A 16,726-nucleotide genomic window follows, 5' to 3' on the forward strand; every position below is an offset into this window, starting at 1 on the left:
CTTCCTGTACACTGGACATAAATGCTGTATATTCAGAATGGTGTGATACTCCTATGTTGAAAGATCTACAGTACAGAAGATACTACAGTGGCTTTCTATATATAAAAATACTTCAATAGAGTGCCAACTGATGCAGCAGATTCATAAATCTATCAGCAAGGCCATTTTAATTTACAAATATTAAGAGTGTCTTCAATTAGAAACTTAAAAAGAAGACCTATTAGAAATTTCTTCAGCCAGGAGTGATACCACACTAACACTTAGAGAGAAGAAAAATGCATTTCTATATCTTCCACAAATCCTAGAGGAGACTATAAGGTGGAGAAAGATCAGTCTGTCCTCTGTGTAACCATAACAGATTCATTCTCCTCATATGCTATTGTTACAGCTGACTTCTAGGTTTTAAATAAATTACTCTAGAATCAGAAAGGCTCATGAGTTAAAAAAAAAAATCAGTAAAAAGAATTATATGCCTGCTTATAGCATTCAGGGTTCAAATACTTCCTATTTTGCAAAAGGATAGCCCAGGCCCTCTGAAAGCAAAAATGATACACTTTAATCAGCTGATTATCATTCATGAATCCTCTAGACTGGAAAAAAAAATTAAGGACTCAAGGGATTAAGCACAGTGCTCTCTGAACAGCACTGTCAGAAATAAACACTCTATGGCTACTGACATGTTAGCTATGTATCATTTGATTTCCAATTTACTTGGATATCACTAGAATGGAAATGAGAGCTTCTAGAAATGTCTTCCATGAAGCAAAACAGACTGTAACCTTGTTCCTGTACTATGGAACACAGTGGCTGCAAAAAGGTCTGTGAAAAAAGAGTCCCTTGGTTACCACAGGTTTAAGATACAATTAATTGATAGTCTTCTGTTGAATGAGTTTGCTTTTATTCTCCCAGATTTGGATTTACACATGTGATCACCAAGGTATTTTTGCCAGTTAAACATGGGAAAGTCTTGGGAAAGACATCATTTTTTCTTCTTGGTATAGCAGATGGTCACACTGTCATCAGTACATATCTTTGCTACAAGACACTGGAAGGATAGCAGAGAAAATCTTGAGATCTTATTCTGCTGTCCCAAACTGCAATACGTTAACATTTGAAGACATAACATTTGCAGATGTTTCACAGACCGTGTCCTTAGGGATTCTGACAATGCAAACAGCAATAATCTAGAAGTACTGATGGGGATTGAAGACAGGGCTGGAAGGAAGCAATTAATAATAAGTCTTAGATCCTGAAAAATCCTTCCTTTAAGTGAAATACAATGGCATATGCTGAATCCAAGATAATTTCAAATACTGGCAACCTTTTGTGTAAATTGAAGCACAGATTACTTCCCAATTCCTCCATAGGTCCAGCCACTTTTTCTATAAGCCCGCTTTAAGTATTAAAAGGCTGTAATAAGGTCACCCGGGAGCCTTCTCTTCTTCAGGCTGAACATCCCTAGCTCTTTCAGACTTTCTCCATAGAAGAGGTGCTCCAGCCCTCTGACCATTTTGCAGCCCTCCTCTGGACCCATTATAACAGGTCCACATCCTTCTTGTGCTGGGGGCCCCAGACCTGGACACAGCACTCCAGGTCACTCACAATGGCAGAGCAGAGGGGGGACAATCCCCTCCCTCAACCCATTGGTCAATCTTGTGTTGATGCAGCCCAGGCGAGTTGACCTTCTGGGCTGTAAGCATGCGCTGCTGGCTCATGGTGAGCTTTTCATCCACTAGAACCCCCCAGTCCTTCTCTGCAGGGCTGCTTTCAATGAGTTCTTCTCCCAGTCTGTACTCATGTCTGGGATTGCTCCAACCCAGGTGTAGCACTTTTACTTAGACTTGCTGAATCTCACTAGGTTCACATGGGCCCTCCCTTTGTGGCTCTTCTTTCTGCTTTATCGACTGCACCATTTAGCTTGGTGTCATCTAAAAACTTGCTGAGGGTGCACTCAATGGCTATGTCACTGATATTAAATAATAACAAAGATATTAAACAGTGCTGGTCTCAAGACAGACCCCTGAGGGACACCACTGCCCTCCAACTGGACATAGAGCCATTGACCACCACTCTCTGGGTCTGGCTTTCAAGCCAATTCCTTATCCACTGAATGGTCCACCCTTCAAATCCATCTCTCTCCAATTTGGAGATCAGGATGTTGTATGGGACCGTGTCAAAGGCCTTACAGAAGTCTGGGTAGATGACGTTAGTTGGTCTTCCCTTGTCAACTGATGCAGTCACTCCATCATAGAAGGCCACTAGATTGTCAGGCAATTCATTAACTACTGCAGTGAAACTGAAGTTGGTCTTCACCAACAAAGTCTCACAGGCCTCTGGGTCTAAAGAAAGCATTCAGGGAAGAGAAGTTACCAGGAGCGGACAGAGATCACAGTTAATGATACCTAGAGAAATTTTCAGCCTATAAATGGTCACCAGACCAAATGGGATGTGTCTCAGGGTGTAGTGAACCAACTTAAGTTCTTTTGAGACCACTCTCTGTCATCTTTGAAAAGTCATGGAGATCAGGGGAAGTCTCCAATGACTGGAGAAAAGCATCATCAGCAACTTTAGAGAGTTATATAGGAGCAGAACTGGAGATGATTATCATGAACATACAGGACATGTTCCAACTGGACAAAAGTGAAAAACAAGAATAAAAATAATAATAATTTAAAAAAAATGTGTGAGGATAATTAAGCAGAGGAACAGGATGCCCAAAGAAGCTATGAAATCTCCATCTCTGGAGAACAGCAAAAAAAAACACAAGCAACCTTGTCTGAACTCACTACTGGCCCTGCAGTTTAGAAGACTTCTAAAAATCCCTTACAACCTGAAAGATTCAATGATTTAATAAAACCAGTAAATAATCAAAAAAGGGCAAATAAGAATCTTCTTGTGCACTTATTATAAGAATCTTCTTTCTGCACTTATTCTTATATATATTCATAGAGAATACTCAAGAATTAATTCATCTAATTGCAAATTTATAGAAAACATTTCAATTGTCTTGAATCTAAATCCTACAGAGACAAAAATCAGTAAAAATAAATACAAATTTTAAAAGTGATACTTACTGTTACTTGTTGGCTCAGGAAACCCAACATTCTGTCCGTTCCAACTCTTGTTTTCTCCAAGCTGAAACAGGTAGAAAAAGACAAATAAGTGAAAGTCAAACTACTCCTTAAACAGAACATTCACAATTATAAATTTGGTTGAAAGACTCTAAAAAAGGGTGACTTGGGATTTGCTCACACATATATGCTAACACATCTTAATTTGGGTCTAAAATAGGTCATTTGAGGAACGTACCCTTCAAGAATAAACATTAACAACTATTGCTTAACACTAAAATATAAATGTTTCCCCAAAGATTAAGCTCAACACAGTATGTTACCAAATCAGACTTAAAATCAAATATTTTAAGTAGCTCTCAACTGCAAATATACACAGACAACAGAGAAATTTATTCTAAAACAAGAAGATCCTAATATCTGCCTATGAAAGAATGCATAAACACTACAACATACTTTGGGTGTAATTTTAAAATATTTTCTTGCTTGGAATCTACTTAGTTACTGAAGTAGACGCAAAATTGCCTCATGCAATTATCCATTATTTTTATATCTAGATATTTTGAGGAATTATTTTTTTTGTTATGTTTAACGCTCAGTATTACGCTGACACAGAAAAGGGAAGCAATTAACATGGAAGTGCAGAATAAGGCCATTCCTAAAGTCTACACAGTAAGTAAGGTATCCATGTTCTAGATGTATGTGTAAATGTAGAGAAACAAGTCCACATTTCCTCATGAACTAACTATTGGCAGTCATCTCGATTAATGTGATGCAAATGATCCTTTTCAGATTTCCTTGGGATTTAACACACAAACAGAAAACCTTGCAGCAACGCAGCCTATACACCATTAAAAAGCCGTCATCATTTGCTCTGGAAGAGGAGGCTGATGGGGTTGATGGTTGAGTGGAGGAGATGTGAAGGAGAGAGCCAGCAGTCTGAAATCTGACAGGAGCCTGTCCCTAAGATAGGACCCATCTGGTTTGCCAGCTAGGACAGAGTACAGCGTTGCTGTTTTGCTGTCCTGTCCTTGTCCGTCTATGTCTTCTGCCTCTGCAAACAGGTCCATGGTTCTGTTACATCTCAGAGGTTGAGTTAAGGCTGCATAGATTACTATTCTGTTATAAGGCAGACTACTAGATGATAAGTTTTCCCCAGGGAAAGAGGGAAGAGCACACTATTCAAACCAACTATTCCAAAGATATGCTTTTCTTCATCATGTACATACCAATATGCTTACAGCATAGGCAATGTGAAATAAAAAGGGAGATATCTAATAGAAAAGGGACAATATATCTTAGAGTTGTCTCTCAATTTGGTCACCCAATTCCACGTTTTAATTTCACATAACTCCCTTTACTAATATCATGAACAACATAATAAGTATATCCATGGAAAACATCAGAAAGACAGTTCTTCAAATGAATATACAACCTGAAATCTGTAAATATGTGTGAATTTACAGCTGTCTGTTACAACAGCATGGTTTTAACATGAATCCAGAAGAAAACGATTGAAAAATCTGCCAAGCACACTGTTACAATATGAGAAAAACTTTTCCAACTCTCCTCTCATTCCTCTCTTTTAGTTGTTTATCAGCGTCATCATGATGGGGGATTTAAAAAGAATTCAATTATCAGCAAATTATCTTTAGTTATGCTGTGCCAAATGGATGCAATATAACCTGGTTTTCTTCTAAGAGAATAAAAGGGGCAAGAAGAAATGAAAAAGTGAAAATATGAAAAATGAAAACACTACAACCCTCCACTCTCATCCATAGAACTAAAATTCTGGTAGCTGCGAAAAATCTGCCAGGGCACTTTGAAATTGCTCTCCTCAGTGCTCTACACATACACTACTGATTTCTTCCAGGCACAGGATTACCTCAGAAAAGAGCAGAGCCTTTTTTTTTTTTTTTTTTCTTACATTACCTGTAATACCTGTGCTGCCATCGGCACCATGCATGAATGACTCTTGTAACACTTTGAGGTCTTCACTGGAAGAATGAATACTGCGGCATTTTATGCATCAGGGGTTGAGGAACAAAGAACATTGACTTTGTGGTGTTTTTTGTTGTTTTTTTTTTTTTAAAGGGAGAAGGAAGGGGATGAAAGGACTCGGTGAGTAGGGGGTTAGGAGGAGAAGTTTCCTGTTTTTTTAAATCATCAAAAACAACAGAAGTGACAATTCCCCATTAGGCGCCAACCTGATACGTCTGCCTAACCTGCACTGGGCCCCATTTGGGATGCAAAGAGACAAACAAATATCTTCTAATGACAGAACTTTATGGTGCAATTTATATGGAAGGAATTTTACAATGGTCAAATTGGTAGAGATTTAACTGCTATTTTCCTTCTTCTCCAGCACCAGACATGTTTTGGCTGAGGAGACTCTCTGAGCAGATTTGACCTAACCAAGTCCCAGCTAATGCAGACTCTTCAAGAAAGGATGCTAGCAATTTTCAATAATGAATTAAGGCAACCCTCAGATCACTCAGAATACATTTCATTCACACTGTGTACAGATATTCAACTGCATATCTGTCAAATGAAATAAAGCCTGACACTCCAAATTTAATCAATAAAATTTCCAATTTATTCTGAAAAAAAAAAAAAAAAGGTTTTCTTGCATTAACTTTTTATTTCATGGGTCCATTGCAGTTGCATCTGGTAATAGAAGCCCCAGATCCAAATGGTACTTTGATCTCTCCTGCTCTGTGTGAAAAGCCGTCTGTAAAGTTTGAGAACCAAAATCTACACAAACTAACTTGTTTATCAGCTTTACGTGTTCATTCTGTTATATTGAGAAGATCACGCCAGATGTTCTAAAAGTATTTTACGCTCTTAAACTCTACAAAGCTACAAAAGTGTTTTATTATCTTGAATATTCTCATTTCATAAAATTTGAGTAGTTCACCTTTTGTGTGTACAGTATCATGTTTACTTATTTTGTTCAGAATAACATTAGGCCATGATGTTTTATCAATTCTAAGATACCTTCTTCTATCTTACTTCTTCAAGTATGAAATTATACCTGCTTTTTTTTTTTTTTTTTTAAAGACAACGCACTTGTAAGCAGTAGGTTAATGAATGTAGGAAAACAAAGCAGCAGCAGGCCTTCTTAGCCACTCAACAGTGCTATATACAGATTTATCATGTGGTCCCAATAAAAGCCCAGCAGAACATTCTGTTGACCTGAGTCAACAGTTGGCTGGTGCAGCCACAGCAAACATTTAAGCTGTGATCAAAATATACACATGCAGTGACTCTGTGTGTATGTATGACAGAAGCTGTCCAGAGTCCACAGCTTAGCCAAATACCTTGCTCTGATCTTTTCAGGACACAGAAACCAAAACCCTAACACCCTATTTTGCTTACAAAACCTTTCATCAATAAAGTCAAGATGGGCCAGAAGGCTGAGCTGCACATCACTAATACAGAAACATATACCTGCAACACATGTGAATTTAAAATATAATACCTTCTCCAGAAAAACACTGACATGCATTTTCTTTCTCAGCCATCAAATCTGAAAGCACTTTCTAGAACATTTTTACTGCATATTCAATGGAAAAACAAACAGCTATGACTACTTTGTATATGAAAAACAAAATCATTTGGTTCTCACCTTTTCTGGCTGGTCTTGAAGAGGGGTAGAGGCTTTGTAACCCAGCTGTAGCAACATTGCTTCTGCTGCATTTCTTTTAGCTATTTTCTTGTTTGGGCCTGTCCCCGTAGTAATCTCGTTGCCTACTTTTACCTTAAAAAGAAAATATCTATCATGATCATAATAAATGCAAGACCCTTTAATATCACCATGAGATAATCTTGCTGATCTACCAACAACCACCAGCTCTTCTGATGCAGATGCATTCTGGAAAAAGTCAGAATAGTGTGAAAGTGGACTACAATACTGCTTCCCAAAGATAAGCTTGTTTAGATTTTTCAGAAAGTCCCCAACCTCATACCAAAGAGCTACATTTTTATATATCTGTGGTGTGCATACAGAATTCCCTCTCTTCCGCCAGTTTCTATGTCAACCCTGTTCTCTCTGCTGAATATCTCTCCTAATTTTGCTCCCCCTCTTTCTTAATGTGGAATGTGCTACAGGATCTGGACTTCCTCTTCCTTGTGGGACTACTGCCTTCAGCAGCTCCCCAGCACCATCAGGAGAGTATCAAGAACAATGGAGAGACAAACAATGACCTGGAAATAGAAACGAGAGGTTTCTATAGAAAGATGAAAACCATATTTGCATTCCTCCCACTTCATCGCACTGGAAGAAACACAGGGTTGGGAGCTGTTTTCTTCTCCTGCCCTTACACCTGACAAGATTTTATCAAAATGGTCTTTGGAAAGAAGAATCCTCATTAGACCACTGGGCTGCACTGCCCAAAGGATTTCCAACAAGATGCTTTTCATAAAACAAGGAGAAGTTAAAAACTCAAAATAAAGACAAATTATAGGCAATGAATATCCAAAAAGAGGCAGTCCTTGAGGTATGAGCACTATCACTGCTATTTGTGTAATATTTATAGTTTTTTAATTGCTATATTTCAATTTGTCCATTAAGCCGTTTTATTTGCCAAATTATCTCTAAAAATAGCTTATAATCCCAAAACCATGTTAAAGAGAGGGAAGCCCAAGGTAAAATAAAAATAATAAAACACCCAAGGCAATCTGAATAAAAGAAACCTTAGGTCAGTGAGCTGAAACATTCTGGAAAAAGCTTTGAAATATATGAAAAACAGGCACACAATTGTTAAATAAATATAATTTAATCACTTCTGTTATTCAATAATTAATCATTTTCCTTAAATTATCATGTATATGTTTTCCTAAAACCTGTATTTTTTTTCTTTATTCAAATACCTATTAATTCAAAATAGAAAGAAGGGGTTGTAAATAAATAATAATGATCATGAATATCCCTTCAAAATACATATATAATTAAACAAAAAGATTCAACTACATAAAACAGAAATACTAATAACCTTGAAATAAACCACTTAACTTCTATGCAGTTTTACAGTCACAATTAGAAAATAGCCACTCTGCTACAAGTTTATATGCAATAAAATTGAGGGACTTATTGAGGGACTTTAATGGGACAAGACAAAATGATAATTTATAACATAGCTCACAATAAATCAATGTGCTGCTATTTCTCAGACCTGTAAAACTGGTTTAGCTATTATTATAACCTCTATCAAGGATTAAAGGTCTGACTACAAAGAGAAAGAGCTTTCTGAAATTAACTTTGGGAACAGAACACCAACTAATGTCATCAGAGGTTTTCTTCTGTTTATCTAGTGGTCAGGACAAGTAATTGGATCCATTTCATCACATCTAAACTTGCTCTTTGTGTGACAGATAAAAATGAACATATTATCTCTGGATATTTTACTTCCACATTCAATTAAATTAAATGAAAACATTGTTTAAGTAGTTTATACAAAGGCTTTTTATTCTGATAAGGTTTTTTGCATGTCGTAATGAATCCACTGAGACTTCCTGAAGGCAGGAGAAATAGAGGGATGATCTTTGTGTGAAAATATTAGAAAAGGGTAAAAATTGGGCTACAGTGAAAAGCAACTGATCTATGGAATTTCTTTGATTTTTCTTTCACAAGCCTTCTCAGATAGAGGAATACTCGTGTATTCACTGCTTTTAAGATTCCATTTTGATTCAAACCAAGTATTTTACCACTACTAAGAATCCTTCAATGGAAAACCAGATTCTCAGCCCATCTTTCTAGTACACACAGATCAGATGCGGATCTCTAACTAGAGGGTCTGAGCATGTAAAAAGGGATGGTCTGCGACAACATCACTTTTTCAAATACTTTCAGATAGCACAAAAACTTGAAAATCCAAGTTATATTCATAAATCTGAACCTGAACAAAAGGAACCCAATTTTATATATATATATATATATTTATTTATTTATTTATTTTTCCAGAGAGAAAATAAATTGTCAAGAAAGACCACTGAGATCCAAGGAAATGAAGATTGCTAACCTGTATTGATAGACATGAAGGAGGGATTTAAAGACTTAAGGGTTTTGTTTTGTTTTGTTTTCTGGAGAAGAAGGTGTTTGAACATCAGATTCTGATTGTGATCAGAACTTAAATTTTGGTGTGGTTTGTGGTCAACAAGTCAAAACATGCTCAGGTTTACTGTACTAGATTGTCCTGGAACAAAATTACCTCAGTGAAAACGTAAGAAAAAAGAATCCTTTCCTGTTCCTTATCTTTCTTAACCTGCTGTTGTGCTATCTAACACAATATATCATGGCTACATCAAATCTCTGCAAATGTTCTTAATTTTTTAAAAAAATAAAGAAACATTAATGATCTCCTGTTCATGTATTACCAAATTATTTAACTGAAGAGGTTAAAATGTGTGATGGAAGGCTGTTTTTGTTGCATTTCAGATAGGAACAAAGGTACCAAACAGATGAAAATCTGAAAGGAGTTCTTATAAGATTTACATTGCTACTTTTAAATCCAAAATGCTTGGTAACATATTTCAGAATATTTGTAGTGCAATACTCCAATCTACAACTGCAAAATTTTCTACAAGACAAATGAAAGTAAATAAATAATTTATAAAGTGTAACATTAGGGATAAAACCAGAAAAATTAGATGAAATAAAAATAATAGCATAAAAAATGTAAAATCACTGCAAGGAAAACTTCTAGAGGGCAAATTACCTAATTGCTATTTGTTTCACCAAAAGAAAGAAGGCAGTTCAAACTGCTACTGTATTTCACACTCCTGTTGTATAAGTAACCATAAATCAAAGAGATAAACACAGAGGGATAAGCTTTATATTATGCCACCATTTATCTCGTGTTTGAACATGACGTAGCAAAGACACTATCTCTAACACAACAGTAGATGATACCTGCATAACAAATTCTCGACGGCGAGGCATTCCTCTCTCTGAAAGAAGAACATATTCTGGCTCTTTCTCCTTTTTGGCCTGTTGGATCTGAGCCAGACGACTGATGGGATTCATTCCTTGACCATATTCTGGTCCAGTCTAAAACAGGTTTAAGAGAAAGAATTATAATTTCATTATGTATTAGTATTGTAGATAAGTACAACTGCTGTGCTACATCTTCTCTTACAGAAAATAGAGAAATAATAATAGAATATAATAATAGAGAAGAGAGAAAATAATAATTTTCTCTAATAGAAATAGAGGAGAAACAATACATTTTGTACCATCTTTTGGTCATGAGACAGACAGGAGAATTCCTCAATCTCAAAACCATGGCATGTAATATGCACATACCACCTGCCACTGCTGCAGGTAGTAGGCATAGCTGTCATTGGTAGGCTACTGATGTCTTCATCTATTTACTATAGAGATGGATAATAATAAACAGATTCATCAAATATATTTCATTGCCGTATTTCTATGACTCATCCCTCTGGCCCTTAAAAATAGGTTGCCACAATACTGGAACATGCAGTAACATCAAGAGGTGGATTTATATGGGGACAAAAAAGATTTGCCATATAACAAGCTGCATTTCTCTCAGCCTTCCATCTCAACACTCCTACCTTCCATCCTACAATGCAACTAAAGGTGAAGAAAGCTTGCTCTGTTTGCATGCTATAGGAATTCAGCCTCAAATACTTTTAGGCAGTGAAGCTAGAGAAGACAAAGAGAGGAATATCTCCAATGAATAGAAATGTTGCACACTGCGAGCCACCCACAAAGTATTACAAATGCTTTACAGACAATAACCCTCAAAGTAACGTATCAAAATGCAATGCTAATGGGAGAACTGATCTGATGGTGGAAAACAAAAGAACTGAGAAATTATTCTGTCCAAGATTACAAAGGCAGGTGAAAAACTACAGTCCTTGCAAACTGTTTGTATTAGTTCTGAAATCCTTTTAGTACGTTATTATTCTTAATGCTCTGTCAAGACAAACAGCTATGAAAATATTGTTGGTAGAAGGAAAAGAGAAGAAATTAAGATTCAAACACATTTATCTGCGGTTATATTTCATAGATTTATATGCCATAACACAAGAGAAGTACTTAAAAATATAAATGGCATTTGAATGTAAAATTGTCTTTATATTATTGCAATATTTCCTCTTTGTGAAGGTATTTGCAGTGTAAGAGAAGACGCAATTCATGCTTATTTGAGGTTCTCAAATTAAAGCAAACAAGTGGTCAAGAACCTAAGGAGATGATCAGCAATTGAAGGCAAAGACTGGAGAGGGATATTATATTAAGAAAGCTGTGCAGCGAATTCTTCCTAGTGTAACTGCTGAAGCCATTAGAGAAGATGTAGGTGAAAGAATGAAGACAATGTCATGCACAAGGGCAGCTGTGTGGGCAAGGAGCCAGGCGGAGACAAAGGGAGAGCAGGCTAAATAAAGTGTAGGCCATAAGATATAGCCTCATAAATATATATATAGAAGTAAAAAGAAGTTATTGTCACTTTTTTTTTGATGTTCAAGGCACGTACAGGTTAAATTAAAAGAAACAGACACAATAAAAGCATTTCAGGAGTCCAGATATTCAAAAAATAAAAACTTCCTACATACTTGGGTATTTTGACTATTAATGTCTGTTTCTAAGACGACCAGCTTTGGATAATTCAGTTTAAGACTGTAATGGTAAATAGTGTATAGTAAAATAAGAAGTTTTGACATTATTACATCCTTAGCATCTTTCATTTAAAATGAGACGGGCAGAGAGAATCACCCTTTGCAGATACTGCAGCTTTCAGATCCTTAAAGCTGCATTACTGTTGATGGTTTTGCATGAAATAACATTTTATGATGATTTTTTCCTAGACATTTTTTAGAATTATATCCTCTGAATATCAGTTGGAGCTGGGTATCTAATTACTCTAGATTTCCATGAGAAATCAGTTGTTCTGTTTTGAAGGCAAATGAAAAGTGGAAGATCATGGAGTATTTGTACGTTTTCCAAGTCCAGTTTTGCAATCTCCAGAGTATTTGCTTATTCTAGATGGCTATTACTACACAATTCTGCACTCGGCATACTCAGTATTCCTAGCAGTCACACATTTGTTTTATTTATTTATTTTCACAATCCATCTATGAATACTCAATGAGGACTGAGTTCAAGCCATATTTCATACTTTGCATCATGCTGGTGCAATGCTGCCTAGCCTAACATAATGCAAGCTGTGGACATAACTGTGCATTTCATCAAAAGCTGTGCATCATTCTCATTGTTTTTAAATTCAGAAAAAGTGAAGAGCTTTTTTCCCCACTCAGAAAAAGAGATTAAATTTAGATCCTAAAGCTATATTCCAATGTACAGGTTTTGGACATGAAAGTTTCCTGTTATTTCATGCAGTTCTACTTTTGAGGTTGCACATTATAAAGCAGAAGTAACTCTGTAACACAAGACAAGAAGTGACCAACTTTCCACCATTGTCTACATCAATCTGTCATGAGTTTGAATGATTAAATATACTTTATATGATATTATTTTATATGGTTGTAAATGCCTATCCAACATGCCAGACAATAGAAAGCCACGTATAAAAAGTTTAATTGCTGCCTCGCAGAATAACACTTCCTAAAATAAAATGCAATGGAGAAGATTTTGACCATTTGCAAAAGCATCTTCTTCTGGACTGAGGAGATGACAAGTTAATCTGATTAGCTGTACAATGCAGAGACTAGGCAGTGATGCTTCATAAATATATGGACACTATGTGGCTGCTTTTGTCAGGTCAAGGGAAAGATTAATTACCTTAGATGGTTCTTTGTTTCTGTATGAATTCAGGATGAATACACAAACCAGGGCTAGTCACTGCAGATTGACTGAATTCTAGAAGTAGCAATAAATCTACTGCCACCAAGAGTAAAAGCATCATTTAAGAAACTTGAGCTCAGAAGAATTCAAAGCCTCTGAACAAAGCCTCATCAGTTCAGCAAGAAGCATACTAACATCCTCTGAGACAGAATACATTTTAATATTTTAATGGAGAGATGTTTCAAGGTCGGTCCACAAGTCCTCTGTGGGCAAGTCTGCACTCAATTTTCCTTTTTTTTTTTTTTTTTTTTTTTTTAAGCTGAAGAACATTGTCAAACAAATGCTAACCCTAACACAGCCACATGAAACAATAAATTATTTTCCTTTGGAGTTTGACAAGTGACACACAAGGCTGAGATGTGAACAAACTCTTGTTTTTTTTCTAAACATTTTAAGAACTAAAAAAGATTGAAGCTGAGCTCAGAAAACTCCCAAATCCAGCTCCATGAGGGGAGGAAGCTGGACTGTGCAACATTTCCCCAGATAAATACTATTTCAAGTTCTTCAAACTGAGGAGGGGGGGAAGAGAGGGGAGAAACCATCATATATTCCAATAAGGCCTCTCAAAGAAGATGATGCTTAAAATCCACGTGACTGTACAGAGCTGCTCGGAGGGTTCTATCCTCCACTACACTTGAACAAACTTCTGCTGACGTCAGTGATGCGTGCTGGGTTCTTAAGGGACAGCACTTTACAAGCCCTTATGTCAGAAAATTTCACAGCATATTAAGAAAAAAAAAAATTAACACAAGTAACTATATTGACAGAAAATAGCAAATAAGTCTTTACTGACTAAGTCTGAGTAACTGTTACTTTCTAAGCAAATATTCTTACCTCTGACAGTGGCAGACACATACCTTTAATATTGTTTTTGGACGTTTTTTAAAGTAAAGTTTTGGCTTTTCAATAACAGGAAGAGGAGGAAGCTTCTTAAGTTCTTGTAGGACAGCCATTGCAGCACGTTTCTTTGAGAGTTTCTTACTGTTCCCTTCTCCTTCTGCAGTGAATTCACCTACTGTAACTCGTGTAACAAAGCTCTTCATGTGAGGAGGTCCACTTTCTTTAATCACCTTTTAAACAAAAATAAAGAGAGACAAATCACCCTATAAGAAGATAACTTAATGTTTATATTTCTGCAATGCACTTACTACCAATGCATTCCTTCTGGTAATTGAAGGCAATTAGATAGGTTTTCATAAAATCTGGACAAGTATTAATGCAGTACCAGGTTTGAAGACAGAAGATTAACGCTGATTAGATAACGCAAATTTAACCATCGTATTCAGTGCTTCACAGAAAATACAGTAGACCTACATTTTCAAAATACTTTATACATCAATAACAGCACATGGCAATAACGGATATTTAAACCAAGGCTAATGCTTTATTCTTGCAAGGTGCTTCACATGGTAAAGAATTTTAAATCATGAAGGTCTACTAGGCTTTGCTACAGTCCATACAATATATGCATACAACGTATTCAAAACTATGTTTATATGGCATCATTTTAACCTGTTTGTTATTTTCTTCTGTTATCATTAAAATCTAGGATGTTTATGCATGGTCCCAAACTTCCATCTTACAGGCCTGTGTTTTTTATGAGGATATTTTATGTCCCAGCTGCAGACAGCATTGCATGCTCTCAGCTCTTACCTTGCCACACAGCTCAGATTCCACGCACATTTGCAAAGCTGCCATAGCATCGTCTCCACAACTCTAGCTGTCCCTCCCAACAGTACAGGAAAGAATAATCAAGAGAACCACCGCAACTCACACAAAAAACAATCAGTTTTGAAATCTTTCATTCATTCATCCCTTTCTAAACATATCAAGGATGAAAGACAATGAGGAAACCCATTTGAAGTACTTCTCCATTACTAAAAATTGCAATAATTTGAAAAAAAAAATAAAACCGAGATGTTCTGAATGGTGCACCCTCCATTACATTTTTTGTCTTCACTTTTCCACACACACAAGTCTCCTTTGAGGAGGTTATACTGTTAGAATGTAGTTACCCAACAAATCACAGTACTGCACGTGCTAAGATAACCATCTATTCATGTATGCAACATTTATTGGTCTGGATAATGTCTATCAGGAATTAGAGACCTCATCTGGGAAAAGGTTCAGCTATTTTGTTTGATGGGCGGAAACAGCTACCTAATTTAATCTTTGTTACATGTAATGTTTATAAGGAGAGATTAGAGCATCTGACAGGCACCTCTTTTCGTTGTCTTCAGAATCAATACAAATGCATATTTTTTCAGGAGGTGCAGCAACATCAAATCATTCATTGAAAAAGTGTAGTGCTTGAGCAGAAGGGAATGGAGGTAAAGGTGTTAGGGCCTTCTTGGTGTAATTACTGTTTTTTTTAATGGGTTGAAACCTTCAACCTTAATATTATTACAACATGTTTTGTATTAAAGTTCTTTTTATCAAGGTCACGTCCCTTGCATTATTTAGTTTTGCTGTTGCACTGTAATGAGGTCTCCTTAGGCTTGTATTTCTTTTTTAAGCTCTCTTTTGTGGCAATTTCACCCAGCAAATACAATTATCAGAGCATATATCAATAAAAAGACACAAAATGAAAATTAACAGACAACTTGGTCCACATTTTCCCAGAACAAGACAGCATCTGTGCCAGCATGGGATTTTTACGTTGCAGTCTGGGAGTGTTCCCACTCTAAGATTCAAGGTAATAATTTCAGAAGTGTTTTCAAGATTACCTCACTTGAAAGTTGCCCGCTAGTGTTTCGCCACGCGAGAAGGCGGCTGTGCTTTTGTGGCACTGACCCAGCTTCAGGCAGGGGATGCTGCACTGCCTGCACCAGAGCTGCAAAGAGCCCAGTGCCAGGATCTCCCACCTGCAGGCACACGAGGGCTTTGTACCTGTGCTAAATGCCTTCAGCACGCTGCTTCCCGCTTTGTCCTAAAGGTGTACCTTAATCAGTTGGTGCACAAGGCTACCCAAGTATAGGCTGTAAAAAAGCACGGCTGAATTAACATCACTAGGGTCCTTAATCTTTTTGTGGTCTTGCTAATACCAGTATATAGGCGTTTCTACTTATACGCAATATAGTGCATTAATAAAATACACAATGATGCATATACTGACCAGATGAAAAAGGACAAAATAACTTGCTTAAGAAACATAATTGCTGGGTTCCTTAAATATTACTTTTATATAAGTTTTCTCATATATATAAATGCACGCAAATATATACATGAAAAAGAATTTTAATACAAAACCTGATTGTATTTTCATGTACATTAAAACATATATATGAAAAAATATTTCTTAATATAAAACTAATGTATGTCGGCGTGATTTTCATCTTTTAAACTTTTAGGTATGTGACACAAGGTAAATAATAGCCTGGAAAACATTCAAAACTGTTTCTTTGTTAGTGAGTATAAGAAAAAAATAAAAGTCTGTATTGTCAATGGAATGAACCCCATAGGATTTGGATAGGATCTGGATCAAGCTAAACATCCAAAATTGGTAATTTAGCAAAAAAAATATTTACCTAACAACATTTTTGGTTAAGCCCAGATTTTAGATCTTTTTATTCCACATGATTTCAAACAGTTGTTCTATAAGCCCTGGCACACAAAACACTTAAAAGAAGTTCAGGCTTTGCTATCCAAGAACACTATATGCATTAGTACATTAAACCATTTCCTCAGTTGAAAGATATGACCTATAGATCAAATCATGGCTAATTTAAAGTTGAGAATTTGATTAAGGGTGACAGTTCAATACACTTTTCTTTTCTGTTCCACTGATTTAAAGAATAACTCTAGCAAGAGAAAACACATGGGGCCAAAA

General features: G+C 36.3%; 1 protein-coding gene across 6 annotated transcripts in view; it reads right to left on the reverse strand.

Moving 5' to 3' along the window:
- The window catches only part of STAU2 (staufen double-stranded RNA binding protein 2), a 125,905-nt gene that overhangs the window by 49,392 nt on the left and 59,787 nt on the right, over nt 1–16,726 (reverse strand). For all 6 annotated transcript variants that reach the window (XM_035316530.1, XM_035316527.1, XM_035316528.1 and 3 more), the window contains exons 8-11: nt 13,755–13,967; nt 9,982–10,119; nt 6,700–6,831; nt 3,075–3,135 (exon numbers count right to left, since the gene is read on the reverse strand). In XM_035316530.1, the coding sequence (XP_035172421.1) occupies nt 3,075–3,135; nt 6,700–6,831; nt 9,982–10,119; nt 13,755–13,967 (544 nt within the window). The remainder of the gene's footprint in view (nt 1–3,074; nt 3,136–6,699; nt 6,832–9,981; nt 10,120–13,754; nt 13,968–16,726) is intronic.

The sequence above is a fragment of the Oxyura jamaicensis genome, chromosome 2 (assembly GCF_011077185.1).
Source record: "Oxyura jamaicensis isolate SHBP4307 breed ruddy duck chromosome 2, BPBGC_Ojam_1.0, whole genome shotgun sequence".
NCBI classification, from domain to species: Eukaryota; Metazoa; Chordata; class Aves; order Anseriformes; family Anatidae; genus Oxyura; species Oxyura jamaicensis.